At 37.2% G+C, this 16,985-nt stretch overlaps 1 protein-coding gene across 1 annotated transcript in view; it reads right to left on the bottom strand.

Annotated features, from left to right (window-relative positions):
- LOC102955036 (CD2 associated protein) overlaps positions 1–16,985 on the bottom strand; it is a 139,994-nt gene that overhangs the window by 101,446 nt on the left and 21,563 nt on the right. Inside the window, exon 2 of the mRNA XM_042986523.1 lies at positions 557–717. Within this exon, the coding sequence (XP_042842457.1) occupies positions 557–717 (161 nt within the window). The remainder of the gene's footprint in view (positions 1–556; positions 718–16,985) is intronic.

Here is a 16,985-nt window from a genome sequence, read left to right as displayed (position 1 = left end):
GGATAATTTGGTAGTTAGTTGGAAACACTCCTACTTTGATCAATAACTGCTGCAGGGCTGACACTTAAAATAGGAACCTAAGATATTTGCAAAGGGGCTGCAAAATCAACAAGATACAATTAGACTTAAGTAAATGATCCTGGATTTCAGTTCAGATTCTCGATCTTAGCTAGCCAACATTGGGTAAACCATTTAACCTCTCATCTGTAATGTCACCATATTTAAAAATGGGGTCATCACCCACCCTACTTACTTTATAAGGCTTGAAGGCTCAAATGAGAATGTACACAGCAAAACTACCTTGTAAATTACAAAGTGCGACCCTAACACAAAGTACTATTTATTTTTATAAAAAGACAGGTAAATAGATACATATATACATACATAAACACATGTGCACATACATACACATAGTGTTATTATCCACCAAGGCACCAAACAACTGTAGAGTAAAAATTCACTTTCAACATTTTAGTTTTTAAAATACATGTATTTCTTAAAGTTAAAGATCAAATCCTATGAGGCAACAGCTAAAAATTTAGGTGAGAGTACTTACCTTAACAAAATTATCAGGAAACATTCCTCTTCTCCCATTTAATTCTCCTTCTAGCCATCCTTCCTCCTGCAGTTTTTTCACATTCCTGATGATTTCACCAACTCGAATAGTTAATTCATCATCATGTACAGCATCATAGTCATACTCCACGATATAGTCAACTAAAAAAAGAAAAATAAACGTCTAAAATTTAATTCATGAAATATAATTAACCATATTAATAAACTTAAAATTAAGGAACCTGTTTAACGACAACATTACAAAGATAGCATCAAGGCTTCCTTCAATGATTTTAAATATTTGGCTACATCTGCAAATTTCTCAAATGCCTTAGTATAAAGTACAGTACAAATTTTAAGTAGAAGCCTGAATACAATGTATAATTCATATCATCAGGTGTTCTTATGGTCAGATGTATACATTGTTTGCAATAGACAATCTCTAGAGTGGTCCCTATGACACCCGCCCAATCTCTTGATATTCGTGTCCTTGTGCAATTCCCTCTCCTTGACTGTGGACATGACTTATGACTGACTTCTAACCAACAGAATATGACAAAGATGATGGATTGTATATAATGATGTAAGATTACAATGTCTATCTTGCTAGGAATCTCTCACCCTTGCTGGCTTTGAAGATGCAAGCTGTTTTGCTATGAGCTGACCTATGGAGAAACTGATGAAGGTCTCTGGCTAACAGCCAGCAAAAAACTGAGGCTATCAGTCCCAGAGCCTAGAGAGAACTAAATGATGCCAACAACCAGGTGAGCTTGGAAGCAGATCCTCCCCCAGTAGAGAACCCAGACCTGGCCAACACCTTGATGGCAGCCTTGCAGAGTACCTAATTAGTCACTCCCAGACTTACTGAAACACAAAAATTGTGAGATCATAGATGTGTATTGTTTTAAGCTGCTAAGTTTATGGCAATATTGTTACTAAACAATAGAAAATGAATACACCCTTAAGTAAAGATTAATAAGGATCTATTTTACCACCTTTAAGTATAGAATTTTAGATTACAGGACATCATATATGCATACTATTAATATTTTACAGGGTTCAATACAAGAAAAGCTATAACAGATTGCATATTCAAGATGATAGACTAGCTATACCTCCGTTCATCTTTTTCTCCTACTACGATTTTTAAAAAGCACACACACACACACACACACAGAGCTACAACCAAAAAAAAGCGGTGGGGGAAGGATTATGGGCAGACACTGATTCCCTCCTCCTTTTTCCCTTCTTATTGAACCCTGATTTTGATCAGGTATTTTGAGATCCTGTACTTTCACAAATGAGGTTTCTCTCAGTCCCAGGGGTTAAGTCTTTACTAGTTTAGACCAGTATTTTTCAAATACTAATGTACAATCAAGTCATCTTGTTGACTTGCAGAGATTATCTGGTTGACTCCTACTTAAATGCAGATTCTGAAAAGGCCCCAGTATCAAATGCTGCTGGTCAAAGAGGCAAAGGTCTAAAGATAAGTTTATTTAATTTCTTTTTCTCTCCCTCTCTCTCTCTCTCTCTCTCTCTCACACACACACACACACACACACACACACACACAGACTGTTTTTCAAATACACATGTGACAGATGGACTCTAACCAGTAAGATATGAGCAGGGGTTCTGGGAAAGTTTTATCCAACCTTAAAAACAAAACACAAGGAAAAATAAGTCCTTCTGAAGACTTTGGATGTTCGTCAATGAGAATGTAATGCCCAAAACTGCCATAACTATTTAAGACAAGAAAAAGAGCAAGAGATTGTCTCAATCCCTTCTTAAGAAAAAGTTTAGGATGAAAGAGAAAAAAAAAAAGAAAATGACCTGGATCTTTGCTAGAACAATCAAACTGCCAAATTAACCAACCCCTATGCTACAACACCTTTAGTTTTCTTGTTATAGCAGGGTTTTTTTTAACTGTTAAGAAAAATTTTTTTTAATTTAATTTTTTTTTTTTGAGAGAGAGAGACAGAGCACGAGCAGGGGAGGGGCAGGGAGAGTGGGAGTTACAGAATCCGAAGCAGGCTCCCTAAGAACTGTCAGCACAGAGCCTGACGAGGGGTTCGAACCCACGAACGATGAGATCATGACCTGAGCCCAAGTGGGATGCTCAACTGACTGAACCACCCAGGTGCCCCAACTGTTAAGTAAATTTCAGATGGGATTTCTATTTACAGCTGAAAACATCCCAACCTGAGAAGAAAGCCAGAAAGAAATTTTTCAAACTTATGAAAATGGATCCATAACTAACAAAGCCACGAACAGAAACTTTCCAGAGAACTTCAGGAAACTATAACTGAGATACCACACTGCCCTGCAGAATCCCATAAAGGCTAAAAATTCAGAAAAGGAAAGCTCATGAGAAACGCAGAAATGAAAATAGGGAATTATCTTTACATGGAAGAGCTAACACCCACTGTCAACAACAAAAGCTCTAAGACAATAATGCTAAGTAGGCAGGCATTTTTCTCTGAAGACCAAAAACTAAAGGATTAATCTCCATCCTCCAACTCCGTCCGCAGCTGCTCCCCCACCCCTCCCCTCCCACACACATACAGTTTGGGGAAACTAGTAAAGCTCCTATAGATGAATGCTCATTCTTAGAGAAAGGACTACTGATTCCCAGAATTTAGGTCTCCACAGCAAAGCTCAGCTCCCTGCCTGATAATTCTAAACTAAAGCTGTAAGTCCTACCTACATAAATAGTCCCCCCAGCTTGTTATTTATTATTTATTCATAAATATGAACAAATAATAGTTAATTGTGAAAAACCATAGTAAAATGAAAAATTACTCCTGGATGAAACATATACCCACCTCCCCCCTTTCAACTCTCCAAAACAATTTAGTCCTAAAGTCATTAGGTATAGAAGAGTACAGTGGGAGAAAGGGGGAAAAGCCTGGGTGGGGGGTGTCTGGTATGAGAATCAAAGACCAAAAAATGTAAAAAAGTAAAAGGTATCCAAAACTGGGGTAGAGGTAGGGGTAGAGGCAGGGCCAGAATATGGTAAGGAGAGCATCCACATAAGGGGATTTTCCTAGTACAGCATATCAGCACTCTAAAGCAAGGTGAGGAGGGCATCTATACAAAGGCAACTTGACAAGGTGTATCAGAGCCCAAGCACAGTGGAGAGGGCATCCAAGCTGAGGAGTAGTTTGGTGAGGGATATCAAAGGCCAAATGGTATTGGAGATGGGGGGCGGGAGGGCAGATTTCCATGCAGAGGTGTAGAAGGGTAAAGCAACCTAAAATGAAGACTAACAGCCCAAGCAGAACAGGGTGTCCATGCAAGGGTGAGGGTGAAGAGTGACAGCAGGGATGAACACTGGCTAAATCCAGGGGACTGATTAAATAAGTAAATATATTAAGGATAATGGAAGTCAAGTTTCTCTATCTCAGAGAAGGGAATTGCAAACATAAGGGAGAAAAAGCTAGGTTCAATCCTGTAATGCTAAATGAGAAATATCACCATGTACTTATGGTTTCCAATACACAAACACACACATGAAACACATACACATAAACACACCAGCTGTCCTCTTAAAAAACCAGCAAAGTCCAATAGCAATGCGCAACCTAATGCACAGATCCTGTAAACACCACTTTCTCTTAAAAAGAACTAGGAATCCTTGGGAAGACAGGCAATTCCGCCTCTGAAGCAGGAAAAGTACAAGATAAGCCAGAAGTACAGTATTGTGCCACAAAGCAAGGAAGTTAAAGAAAGATAAGGTGATGCCAAAGGACAGAAAGAATATCAAAAAGGCTCTTATTGGCCAAACCAGGACAATCTGAGCATCAGAATAAACAATGACAGTAACAGAACATATCCAGTTGAATAAAGAAACCAGAGTCCATACATATATAAATAAATGTTAACTATTTAAGTCTATGGTTGGATTGTGATTAAGTAGATCCTGGTTTGTAGAAAATACACACTAAAATATTCAGGATAAAGGCATCAGTCAGGGAGAAATTTTTTGTACTGTACTTATTTCTACAACTTATCATTTCAAAATAAAAAAATTTAAACATGTACAAATTTGTATCCTCAAGAGATGTAACAAAGTTCATAAAGTCAGCACCAAATGCTATGAAAAAAAATGAGGAAATAAAAAAGGTTTGGAAATTTGTGTCTTTCAGCATGTCTCATTAATTTTTAAGTTTATTTTTTTATTTTTGAGAGAGAAAGAGAGCAAGTGGGGGAGGGGCAGAGAACAAGGGAGATAGAATCCCAAGCAGGCTTCACACTGTCAGTACAGAGCCCAATGCATGCGGGGCTCAAACTCAGGAACCCTGAGATCATGACCTGAGCTGAAACCAAGAGTTGGATGCTCAATGGACTGAGCCACCCAGATGCCCATTAATTTTTTTTTTTTTTTCTTTTGGAGAAGTGAAGACAAAATCCAAGGAAGTTTTCCAGAAAAGGTGAAGCAAAAAGACATAAGGAAAATATAAAAAATAAAAGACAGATGATCAATCCAGACAATTCAACATCCAAATAACAGTTCTAGAAAAAAAGACAGAAAATAGAGAACTGACAATGAAATAATACAAGAAAATACTCCAAAGCTTAAACGAAACAAATCTGCAAAAATAGAGATTTGTGAAAATCCAGCACAATAACAAAAAGTAAGTACTCACATCTAAACGAAATTTCATAACAAAGATAAAAAATATCCTAGAAGGGTGTCTGAAAGAAAATAGAGTTAGTCTACAAAAGAATGAGAATCATCAGAAGACTTCTCATTAAGGACACCAGATTCTACAGGAAAAATAAAAAGGCAAGGCCACTTAAGTATTAAAGGAAAATGAATTCCACGGTCAGCCAAATCAGCAGACAAGGGTGTTACATTTTCACACAGGCAAGGAAAAGGAAATTAACTCCTACATATAACCTTACATGATGTTATCCAGTAAAATTAAAAAAAAAAAAAAAAAAAAAAGGAAACAAAAGAGAAGAAGACATGAAATCCAAGAAATAGTGGAGCCAATCCCAGAGAGTAAGAAAAGTGCTAAGATAGCAACCGTGCAACAAATCTAAGGAACAGTCTAGACTAAGCAGGAGACAAAAAGTTCTAGGAGGTATTTCAGAGCAAGAAGGAATGAGGAACAGACTGTGTATTAATTAACTACATTTTTAAAACCTAATAATGCACGTGGTAATCACTAAGATAATAAGTATAAAATGCCAAACAAAAAATAGTGGACTTGCAGTTTCGGCTCCAACATGTGAAAAACTTGGATGGTATCACTCCCACCCTTACAACCAGAAAAAAGCTAAGCAAACTGAAAGTCAGTGGCTTTTCTTGGGCCCACCATAGAACTGAGGACACAAGGCAAACTGCGGGCTCAAGATATGGAGAGGCAACGCCAAGAACTACTGGATCACCTCACACAAACAACTGGAACCATAAACTGATAGGAACATTATATGAGTTTCCCAGGGCTGTCATAACAATCACAAGCTAGGTGACTTAAAACAATAGAAGTTTATTCTTTCACATTTCTAGCTCTGGAGGCCAGAGTACAAAATCAAGTTATCAACAGGGTTGGATCTTTCTGAAGACTCAGAGAAAGAATTGCTTCACACTTGTGTCTTGGCTTCTGGAGGCTGCCAGCAATCTCTGGCATTCCTTAGCTTGCATAATTCCAACCTCTGCCTCCATCTGCACATGACCTTGCCCTTCTGTGTGTCTCAAATCTCCCTCCTCTAACTCTTAATAAGAACACCACTCACTGGATTTATGGTCAATCCTAAATCCAAGACCATACAACCTTAAGATCCTTAGTTATGTCTGCAAAGACTTCATTGCCAAATAATGCCACATTATTGTACCAGGGCTTAGAACCTGGACATATCATTTTGGAGGCAAAAAGTTAATCCACTACAAACACTTAAATGGTATTTTTCCCCTGCTTTATTTTTTATTTATTTTTAAAATTTAAATCCAAGTTAGTTAACATATAGTATAATAATATCAGGAATAAATTTTAGTGATTCATTACATACATACAACACCCAGTGCTCATCCTAACAAGTGTCCTCCTTAACGCCCCCCCCCAACACCCCACCAGCAACCATCAGTTTGTTCTGTATTTTAGAGTCTCTGTATTCTCTGTATTCTCCCTCTCTGTTGTTACATTATTTTGCTTTCCTTCTCTTTTGTTCATGTTTTGTATGTTAAATTCCACATGAGTAAAGTCATCTACTTGTCTTTCTATGATTTATTTCACTTAGCATAACACATCCCAGTTCCATCCACATTGTTGTAAATGGCAAAATTTCATTTTTTTTTTTGATCGCCAAGTAATATTCCATTGTATGTATGTGTGTGTGTGTGTGTGCATCTTTTTATCCATTCATCAGTCAACGGACTTAAATGGTATTTTTGAGAAAACTTCTGGGAACCACAGTCTTAGGGGAGTCACCCATTTTTGTGGGGTTTACTTCCAGGAACATCACCAGATTCTTAGAGTGAAGAGCCCATAAAGATCTCCTTGTGCTTCCAGCAAGGAAGGTCAAAGAAGTCAGTGTGAAACAGAAAACAGAGCATTCACCCTAACAAAGACTTAATCTCCACAGAAAAGACTTTATCCACCTGTGGAAAGGTCATGTCTCTGATTCTGGTCCCCTCTTAACCTTTCTGTCTCACAGGAGGGATGGGGGGAGGGACCTAAGAAAGACCTATCAAGATCACAGTCCCAGGCCAAAAACCCACAAAAAGTATGAGATTTAATTATAAGATTATAGGATGCTTTCTCTCCTCTACACCTTACCACCACACCAGGGGGGCTCCAATACAGTAAGTTAATTACTGCTGAAAGAGTTACTGCCTGGTGCAGATTCCATCTGAGGAGTTGTTAGGAAAGCACAAAGACAGCCAGGGAGACAAAAATGGACACTAAAGAAATAAGCCTCTGGTACCTATACCTACAGCAAATATTAAACACAATACAACTCTAGGACAGATTAATTTAAAATCTCACACTAATGATCTGTTTATCTCAGTTCCTATTTCCTAACATATAATGTCAAACTTTCAACAAAAAATTATACATCATGCTTTTAAAAGGCAAGAAAAAACAAAGACAAAGCAAGCATCAGAGCCAGACTCAAATATAACACTTCTTTTGGAATCAAATAGGGAATTTAAAATAACTATGATTAGTAATGTTAAGGATGATAATGGGGGGAAGGGGGGGGACAAGAAGCAAGAACAGATGGGAAAAGTAAGCAGACGGAAATTCTAAAATCAAAAGGAAATGAAAAAACTAAAAATCACTAACAGAAATAAAGGATGCCAGGTAGCATGTCACTGCTCCAGGAAATGAGGGGTCAGTGCTACAAGGGAAAAGTGGGCACCATGGCAACTGTAGTGTCTTGGAGGGGATCCACAATGGCAACCCATAAGCAGGAAGTTCCAAGCAAAGGTAGGATAGGTAGGATACACTGGCAGCAGCCACTGAGATGCTGGCCAGCGGGCTGGCAACCTAAACTGAAGGGACAAGTGGCATGCTCAGCATCCACACCCCTGAGCCCTTGCCTCTGTTTCCTGAACTTCAGGCTCCCTTCCACTGGACCTCCATGCCCAGGATCAGCAACTTTTTCAAACCTCTCCTCCCCTATCCTTGCCTCCTTCAGCCCCTGGAGCTCTGTGAGAAGCAGGGACCGGAAACTTCCAGCACTGAGATATGGCCCTGAGGGGTTGACAGGCAGCAAAAAGAAGGTCCCCAATGCCCAGGAGAGAATTGTATTGGGGGAAGGGGACCGGACAAAGGGACACAAGCTCTCTGTACCTCTCCCCACCTCTTCCCTCTGCCACTGCCCGTTCTGTGCAAGTAGCCCTCCTAAGCACCAGGGCCGTGGAAATGTCCTGGTAATCACCACTAATGGAAGCTGCTGGCACTGCCATCTAGGCCTCAGAGAAAGCAGTCAGCTTTATCCTGAAATGGTATGCACAGCACAGAGGCAGAAGTGCTCCCAGGGCTCCTGACAGCTCCACAGCAAGGGCAACAGGCAGAGGGGCACTCCTTGCCCCAACTCAAAGATGCCACCTCCAATGAACGAGAGCTTTCTGTCAGAGCTGCATCGGTGTTGTATTGTTTGATTTCATGGGCTCTGTTTCAGCCTTGAAGATCAACAAAATTAAAAGAGCAACACTGAATGAACTGATGGAGTATGTTTCAACTAACTGTGAAGTAATGTGTTGAATCAGTGTATCGTGACAAAAGTAAAAATGATCACCGCTAACATCTTCTATACTCTTCCTCCAAGTGATAATCTAGATTTTGATCCAGAAAAGGATGAACTTGAGGCCTCTTGGCTTCACATACAATTGGTGTCTGCCTTAAGATTTTTGGAGTTCTAGCCTAGCATTACAAAGTGATGTATTGGCCAGAAATTTGTAAAACAGTTCCTGAGCTTTTCAACAGTGAAGATACCTAACAGAATAGGACTTCTGAAGACTGTTCTACACTGAATTTATCGGAAATTTCTTGGATTATGAGCATTCATAAGAAAACAAATTAACAAAATTTTCCTCAGGTTTATGTATGATACACATTTCAAGGGTGTTGCTGAACTCCTTAAAATATTAGTAGTATTATCAATGGCTTTAGGCGATTACCACTGAAAACAGAACATATTTCTAATGATGGCTCTTATTCTTAACCACACTGCAAAAGGATTAGCTTTGTCTCATACTCAGCTAGCCTACTGTGTTGTATACTTTCTGAAGAAAAGATACAACACGAACATAACCAGTGATTATAGGACTGCTGAAATTCTGGCCAAAAGCATGCAGTCGGAAAGAGGTGATGTTTTTAGAAGAAACTGAAGAAATCTTAGATGTCACTGAACCAACACAGTTCAAAAGAAGTGAAGAGCCCTTTGTAAGCGGATATCCAAGTATGTACCCAGTTCCCAGTTTTAGGTTGGAGAAAGGGTACCATACTGCTGTAATAATGAATACATTCTTAGTTTGAGGAAAATATTAACAAAATGCTGACAATTGCATTTTGCAGTTTGTAAAAAATCTCCAATGAACACTGGAATTCGACAACTGTAGCATTCGTATACAACATGCTGAAAACCCTAATGGACATAAAAATGCTTTTCAACAACCTTACTAGCTCCGAAGATGAAAGACAAAAAGAGAAAAAAAAAGAAACTGGAACACAAAGAATTGTGGGGAATATTTACAGGAGCTAAAGCTAAAGAAAGCTTGAGAAAAGCAGAACAGTGTTTACAACATACAAAGTATTCTCAGTAACACAAGTGACAAATTAAAAACAGAAAAGAGAAGAAAAGAAAATTAAAAAGCCTACCATCACCATTGGACAGGCACAGTTTTATACACCATTTTGAAATATGTAAAAATTTTGAAACAAAATAAACCTCATCAGTATAATTAAAAGGCCAGGGTTTTTTTCCCAGCAAATGTAAATGAAAAAAATTTGTGGACAAACATAGCTCTGTGCTACGTCACAGTACATTGTAACCTCTGTCTAATCACTGATTTATTGTGTCACTTCTCAAGTTATGAGATAATTACGAGAGTGGTAAGAATTGTGATGAATTTTATTGTGTTGCACATAGATACAGTGGTGTGCTCTGTATATTTCTCCTTTTTATTTTTTTTCTTGATTTTTTATTTTATTTATTTATTTATTTTTTTAATATATGAAATTTATTGTCAGATTGGTTTCCATACAACACCCAGTGCTCATCCCAAAAGGTGCCCTCCTCAATACCCATCACCCACCCTCCCCTCCCTCCCACCCCCCATCAACCCTCAGTTTGTTCTCAGTTTTTAACAGTCTCTTATGCTTTGGCTCTCTCCCACTCTAACCTCTTTTTTTTTTTTTTCCTTCCCCTCCCCCATGGGCTTCTGTTACATTTCTCAGGATCCACATAAGAGTGAAACCATATGGTATCTGTCTTTCTCTGTATGGCTTATTTCACTTAGCATCACACTCTCCAGTTCCATCCACGTTGCTACAAAAGGCCATATTTCATTTTTTCTCATTGCCACGTAGTATTCCATTGTTATATAAACCACAATTTTTTTATCCATTCATCAGCTGATGGACATTTAGGCTCTTTCCATAATTTGGCTATTGTTGAGAGTGCTGCTATAAACATTGGGGTACAAGTGCCCCTATGCATCAGTACTCCTGTATCCCTTGGATAAATTCCTAGCAGTGCTATTGCTGGGTCATAGGGTAGGTCTATTTTTAATTTTCTGAGGAACCTCCACACTGCTTTCCAGAGCGGCTGCACCAATTTGCATTCCCACCAACAGTGCAAGAGGGTTCCCGTTTCTCCACATCCTCTCCAGCATCTATAGTCTCCTGATTTGTTCATTTTGGCCACTCTGACTGGTGTGAAGTGATATCTGAGTGTGGTTTTGATTTGTATTTCCCTGACAAGGAGCGACGTTGAACATCTTTTCATGTGCCTGTTGGCCATCCGGATGTCTTCTTTAGAGAAGTGTCTATTCATGTTTTCTGCCCATTTCTTCACTGGGTTATTTGTTTTTCGGGTGTGGAGTTTGGTGAGCTCTTTATAGATTTTGGATACTAGCCCTTTGTCCTATATGTCATTTGCAAATATCTTTTCCCATTCCGTTGGTTGCCTTTTAGTTTTGTTGGTTGTTTCCTTTGCTGTGCAGAAGCTTTTTATCTTCATAAGGTCCCAGTAATTCACTTTTGCTTTTAATTCCCTTGCCTTTGGGGATGTGTCGAGTAAGAGATTGCTACGGCTGAGGTCAGAGAGGTCTTTTCCTGCTTTCTCCTCTAAGGTTTTGATGGTTTCCTGTCTCACATTCAGGTCCTTTATCCATTTTGAGTTTATTTTTGTGAATGGTGTGAGAAAGTGGTCTAGTTTCAACTTTCTGCATGTTGCTGTCCAGTTCTCCCAGCACCATTTGTTAAAGAGACTGTCTTTTTTCCATTGGATGTTCTTTCCTGCTTTGTCAAAGATGAGTTGGCCATACGTTTGTGGGTCTAGTTCTGGGGTTTCTATTCTATTCCATTGGTCTATGTGTCTGTTTTTGTGCCATATTTCTCCTTTTTATAGTACGCTCTTCATACTGTTACAGACCCTAGTTAGTTACAGCCTACGAAAAAGAGTATTTCCTAAAATAAAACTCAAATATAATTCTTACCCATCTCTTCATTTCTTCTAGAAATATGATGAGGAGAATTACCCACCCTACACCTTCCTTCACTACAGATAGTACTTTTGGTCTAAAATCTAAGCAAAAACATAAATCTCCAAGTGTTTTAAAGCACAAAACATAAATAAAAGCTGGGAAAGTAAACAAAACAAAACAAAAATGATAGAGGATGCCATTGGTGGGCTCATCACCAGACTAGACACCACCAAGGATGGAGCCAGCAAACTTGAAAATATGTCATTTGAAACTTCCCAAACCAAAATGTAAAGAGAAAAAAATAATATAAAAAAATAAAACAATGGGGCGCCTGGGTGGCTCAGTCAGTTAAGCATCTGACTTCGGCTCAGGTCATGATTTTGCGGTTCCTGAGTTCGAGCCCCACCTTGGGCTCTGTGCTGACAGCTCAGAGTCCGGAGCCTGCGTTGGATTCTGTGTCTCCCTCTCTCTCTGCCCCTCTCCAACTAGTACATGCATGCTCACGCACTCTCTCTCTCTCTCTCTCAAGAATAAACATTAAAAAATTTTTAATAAAAAAATAAAACAAAATAGAACAGAAATCCAAGAAGTGTGCAACAATTTCAAAAGATAAAATATATGCATAACTGGAGTGCTAGAAAAGAAAGATAATGGAGAATTTTCCAAAATTATTATCATACACCAAACCACATACATGGGAAGTTCAGACAATACAAAGCAGGATAAATGTGGGAAAATCTACACCTAAGCATACCATATGCAAACGCAGAAAACCAAACACAAATTCTTGAAAGAAGCCATAAGAAAAAAAAAAAAAACTTACGTATAGAAGAACAAGGATAAGAACTATAGCAGACTGAAAAGAGAGTGGAGTAGGGGCACCTGGGTTGCTCAGTCAAGTTAAGTGTCTGACTTCGACTTATGTCATGATCTCATGGTTTGTGGGTTTGAGCCCCGCATCAGGTTCCGCACTAACAGTGTGGAACCTGCTTAGGATTCTCTCTCTCCCCTCTCTCTCTGATTTCCTCCACTCTTGCTTTCTCTCTCACTCAAAAATAAATATATAAACTTAGGGAAAAAAAGAGTGGAGAACACTAAAGTATTAAAAGAAAAAACCTTCCAACTTAGAATTCTTAGAAGGAAGTTTACAGAGATAAAGGTCAACCTTAAGAAACAAGAAAAATCTGAAGTAAATACTTTAATTTTATATCTAAAGGAAGTAGAAAAAGTACAAACAAAGCTCAAAGTTAAAAGGAAAAAAGAAAATAACAAATCAGAGCAGAAATAAATGATACAGATATTTTTAAAAAAATAAAAAAGATCAATGAATCCAAGAGCTGCTTTTTGAAAGATAAGCAAAATTGATAAACCTTTGGCCAAACTCATCAAGAAAAAAAGAGAACTCAAGTAAATAAACCAGAAATGAAAGAAGTAACAACCAAGACCACAGATTTATAAAAGACTACTACAGAAATTTATATGCCAACAAATTGGCCGACTTAGAAGATATGCATAAATATCTACACACATACATTCTTCCAATATTGAATCAGGAAAAAATAGAAAATCTGAACAGACTGATGACAATAAAATTAAATTGGTAATCAAAAAAACTCCCAATAAACAAAAGTCCAAGACCAGATGCCTTTACAGTTGAATTCTACCAAACATTTAAAGAAGAGTTAATACCTATTCTTCTCAAACTATTAAAAAAAAAATGAAGGAAAGCTTACAGCACTACCCTAATACTAGAACCAATAACACTATGAAAAAAGAAAACTATGGGTTAATTATATCTGATGAAAACAGAGGCAGATATACTCAACAAAATATTAGCAAATTTCACTTAACAATACATTAGAAGAATCATTCACCATGATCAAATGGGATTTATTCCAGAGATGCAAGGATGGTCCAGTATCCAAATATCAATCAATATGACACATCACATCAACAAAATAAAAGATAAAATCCCATATGACCATCTCAATAGATGCAGAAAAAGCATCTGACAAAATTCAATATCCATTCATGATAAAAACTCTCAACAAAATGGGTCTGGAGGGAACACACTTCAACATAAAAAAGCCATACATAATGAACCCATAGCTAATGTCATACTCAATGGTGAAAACTGAGAGCTTTTCCTTTAAGATTAGGAACAAGACAAAGGTACCTACTCTTGCCACTTTTATTCAAAACAGTACTGGAAATCCTAGCTATAGCAATCAGGCAAGAAAAAGGAATAAAAGAAAGGTATCAAATGGGTACGGAAGAAGTAAAACTGTCACTATTTACAGTTGACATAACCCTATATATGGAAAACTCTAAAGATTCCACCAAAAAGACTTGAGAAAAACTGAATTCAGTAAAGTTGCAGGACACAAAATAAATATCCAGCAATTGGCTGCATTTCTATATACTAAAAACAAAACAGCAGAAAGAGAAATTAAGAAAACAATCCCATTTACAATTACACCAAAAAGAATAGAATACCTAGGAATAAATTTAACCAAGAAGGTGACTAACCTATAATGTGATAATTATAAGACACTGAAGAAAAGAAACTACAGATGACACAAATGGAAAAGTTATAATAATGAATTAATCTACAAAATGATGAAATATGATGAATTAATCTACCAAAATGCAGGCAAGAAAGTACAGTGGAGCAAAGAGTCTCTTCTATAAATGCTGTTGGGAAAAATGGACTGCTACACACAAAAGAATAAAACTCGACCACTTTCTTACAATGTATAGAAAAATAACTCAAAGTGGTTTAAACACTTAAATATGAGAACTGAAACCAGAATATTCCTTAAAAAAAAAAAAAAAAAAAAAAAAAAAACAGGCAGTAGTCTCTTTAACACTGGCCCTGATAACATATTTATGGGTAGGTCTCCTCAGGCAAGGGAAATAAAAAATAAACTATTTGGACTACCAAAGTAAAAAGGTTCTGCACAGCAAAGGAAGCCATCAACAAAATGAAAATGCATTCTGGATGAGAAGAGGTATTTGCACATGATTTATCCAACAAGAGGGTTAACAGCCAAAATATATAAACAACTCTTACAACTCAACACCAAAAAAACAAATAATCCAGTTTTGAAAATGCACAGAACACCTAAAGAGACATTTTTATAAAGTCATACAGATGGCCAACTGACACATGAAAAAAATGCTCAAAATAACAAAATATCAAGGAAATATAAATCAAAACCACAGTGTTAAAAAAAAATGTGTTACAACCTCTCATTAGTCAGAGCAGCTAGAATCAAAAAGACAAGAAATACCAAATGTTGATGAGGATATGGAGAAAAAAATCCTCATGCACTTCTGGTGGGATTGTAAATTGGTGATACTGTAAAAAAGAACAGTATGGAGGTTCCTCAAAAAATTAAAAATAGAAACAATATACGATCTAGTAATTTCACTATTGAATATTTACTCAAAGAAAGCAAAAGCACTAATTCAAAAAGACATACGCAGCCTGTGTTCATTACAGCATTATTTACAATAGCCAAGATATGGAAGCAACCTGTGTCCATTGATAGATGAATGGATAAAGAAGATGTGGTGTGTGTGTGTGTGTGTATATACGTATATGCATATGTGTATAAACAAAGAGATAGATAACGGCGTGTTACTCAGCCATAAAAAAAAGAATGAGATCTTTCCATTTACATTAACAGGGATAGACCTGGAATTATGCTAAAATGGAGATAAGTCAAAGAAACACAAATACCAATGATTTCACTTATTTGTGGAATCTTTAAAAAAAAAAGAAAAATCCAGAAAGACTGTAAATACAGAGAATTGCCAGCTGCCAGAGGGGAGAGAGATGGGAGATGGGCAAAACAGGCGAGGGGAATAAGAGGTACAAACCCCCAGTTATAAAATAAATATGTTACAGAGATGAAAAATATAGTAGTAATATTGTAATAACATTGTATGGTGACAGATGGCAACTACACTTACCACTGTGAGAACTGCATAATATATAGAATTGCCAAATCACTATGTCATGCACCTGAAACTAATATAACACTGCATATCAACCATTATTAAATATTTTTTCTTAATAAAAAGAGTGAAGGAAAAGGAATAAATGGAAGTAAAACAAAATGCTTTTTTCTTACTCTTAACTAATCTAAAAGATAACTGTTTAAAATAATAATTTACTGATTATTGCACATCGATAGGCTAGTATAAGTGACAGCAACTTCATAAAGGACAAAGGAAGAGTTAGGAATACTCCATGGTATTTGCATTACATGTGAAGTTGTGCAGTGCTATTTTAAGGTGAACTCAGGGGGCGCCTGGGTGGCTCAGTTGGTTAAGTAACCGATCCTTGATTCTGGCTCAGGTCATGATCTCATGGTTTGTGGGATCAAGCCCATGTCAGGCTCCGTGTTATCAGCACAAAGCCTGCTTGGGATTCTTTCTCTCTCTCTCTCTCTCTCTCATTCTGTCCCTGTCTCTCTCTCAAAATAAATAAACTTTAAAAAATAAATAAATAAAGGTGAACTCAGACCGGTTATAAATATATATAGCAAACTTTAAGGCAAATACCTAAAAAAATTCTAAGTATAATTCATAGGCTAGGAGAAAACATAAAATCTGAAATCATAAAATGTACAACTAAAGGAAACAGGAAATAAAAACAGAGAAAATAGAAAAATAGGGAAAAATCAATGAAACCAAAATTGATCATTTTAAAAGGTCAATAAAATTAATAAATTTCTAGGAAGAATGATTAAGAAAAAAAAAAAGTGAAGACCCAAATTACCATTTTCAAGAATAAAAAGAGACACCATCACTAAAGATTTATACTCATTAAAAACAATAATAATAAGGAAAACTGTAAACAACATACACATGTAGAAAACCTGAAAGTTTTGGGGCTCCTGGGTATCTCAGTCAGTTAAGGGTCAACTCCGACTCAGGTCATGATCTCACCATTTTTGAGTCTGAGCCCCGTGTTGGGCTCTGTGCTGACAACTCAGAGTCTGGAGCCTGCTTCAGATTCTGTGTCTCTGTCTCTCTCTGCCCCTTCCCCGCTCATGCTCTATCTCCATCTCTCAAAAACTGAATAAATATTAAATTTTTTTTTTTTATTTTAAAAACATTAAGCCTCAAAGTTTTGGTGCTTTGGTAGTTTCAGATAATCTGAATAACTACTTTTAAAATTTTTTAAGTTTGTAGTTGGAAACACTCTAGAAAAAGAAATCTCCAGACCCAGATGGTTTTCCTGGCAAATTCTACC

Source organism: Panthera tigris, chromosome B2 (genome assembly GCF_018350195.1).
Source record: "Panthera tigris isolate Pti1 chromosome B2, P.tigris_Pti1_mat1.1, whole genome shotgun sequence".
NCBI lineage: Eukaryota > Metazoa > Chordata > Mammalia > Carnivora > Felidae > Panthera > Panthera tigris.
Note: the sequence above shows the minus strand (reverse complement) of the source record. Positions and strands in the feature narration are given on the sequence as shown.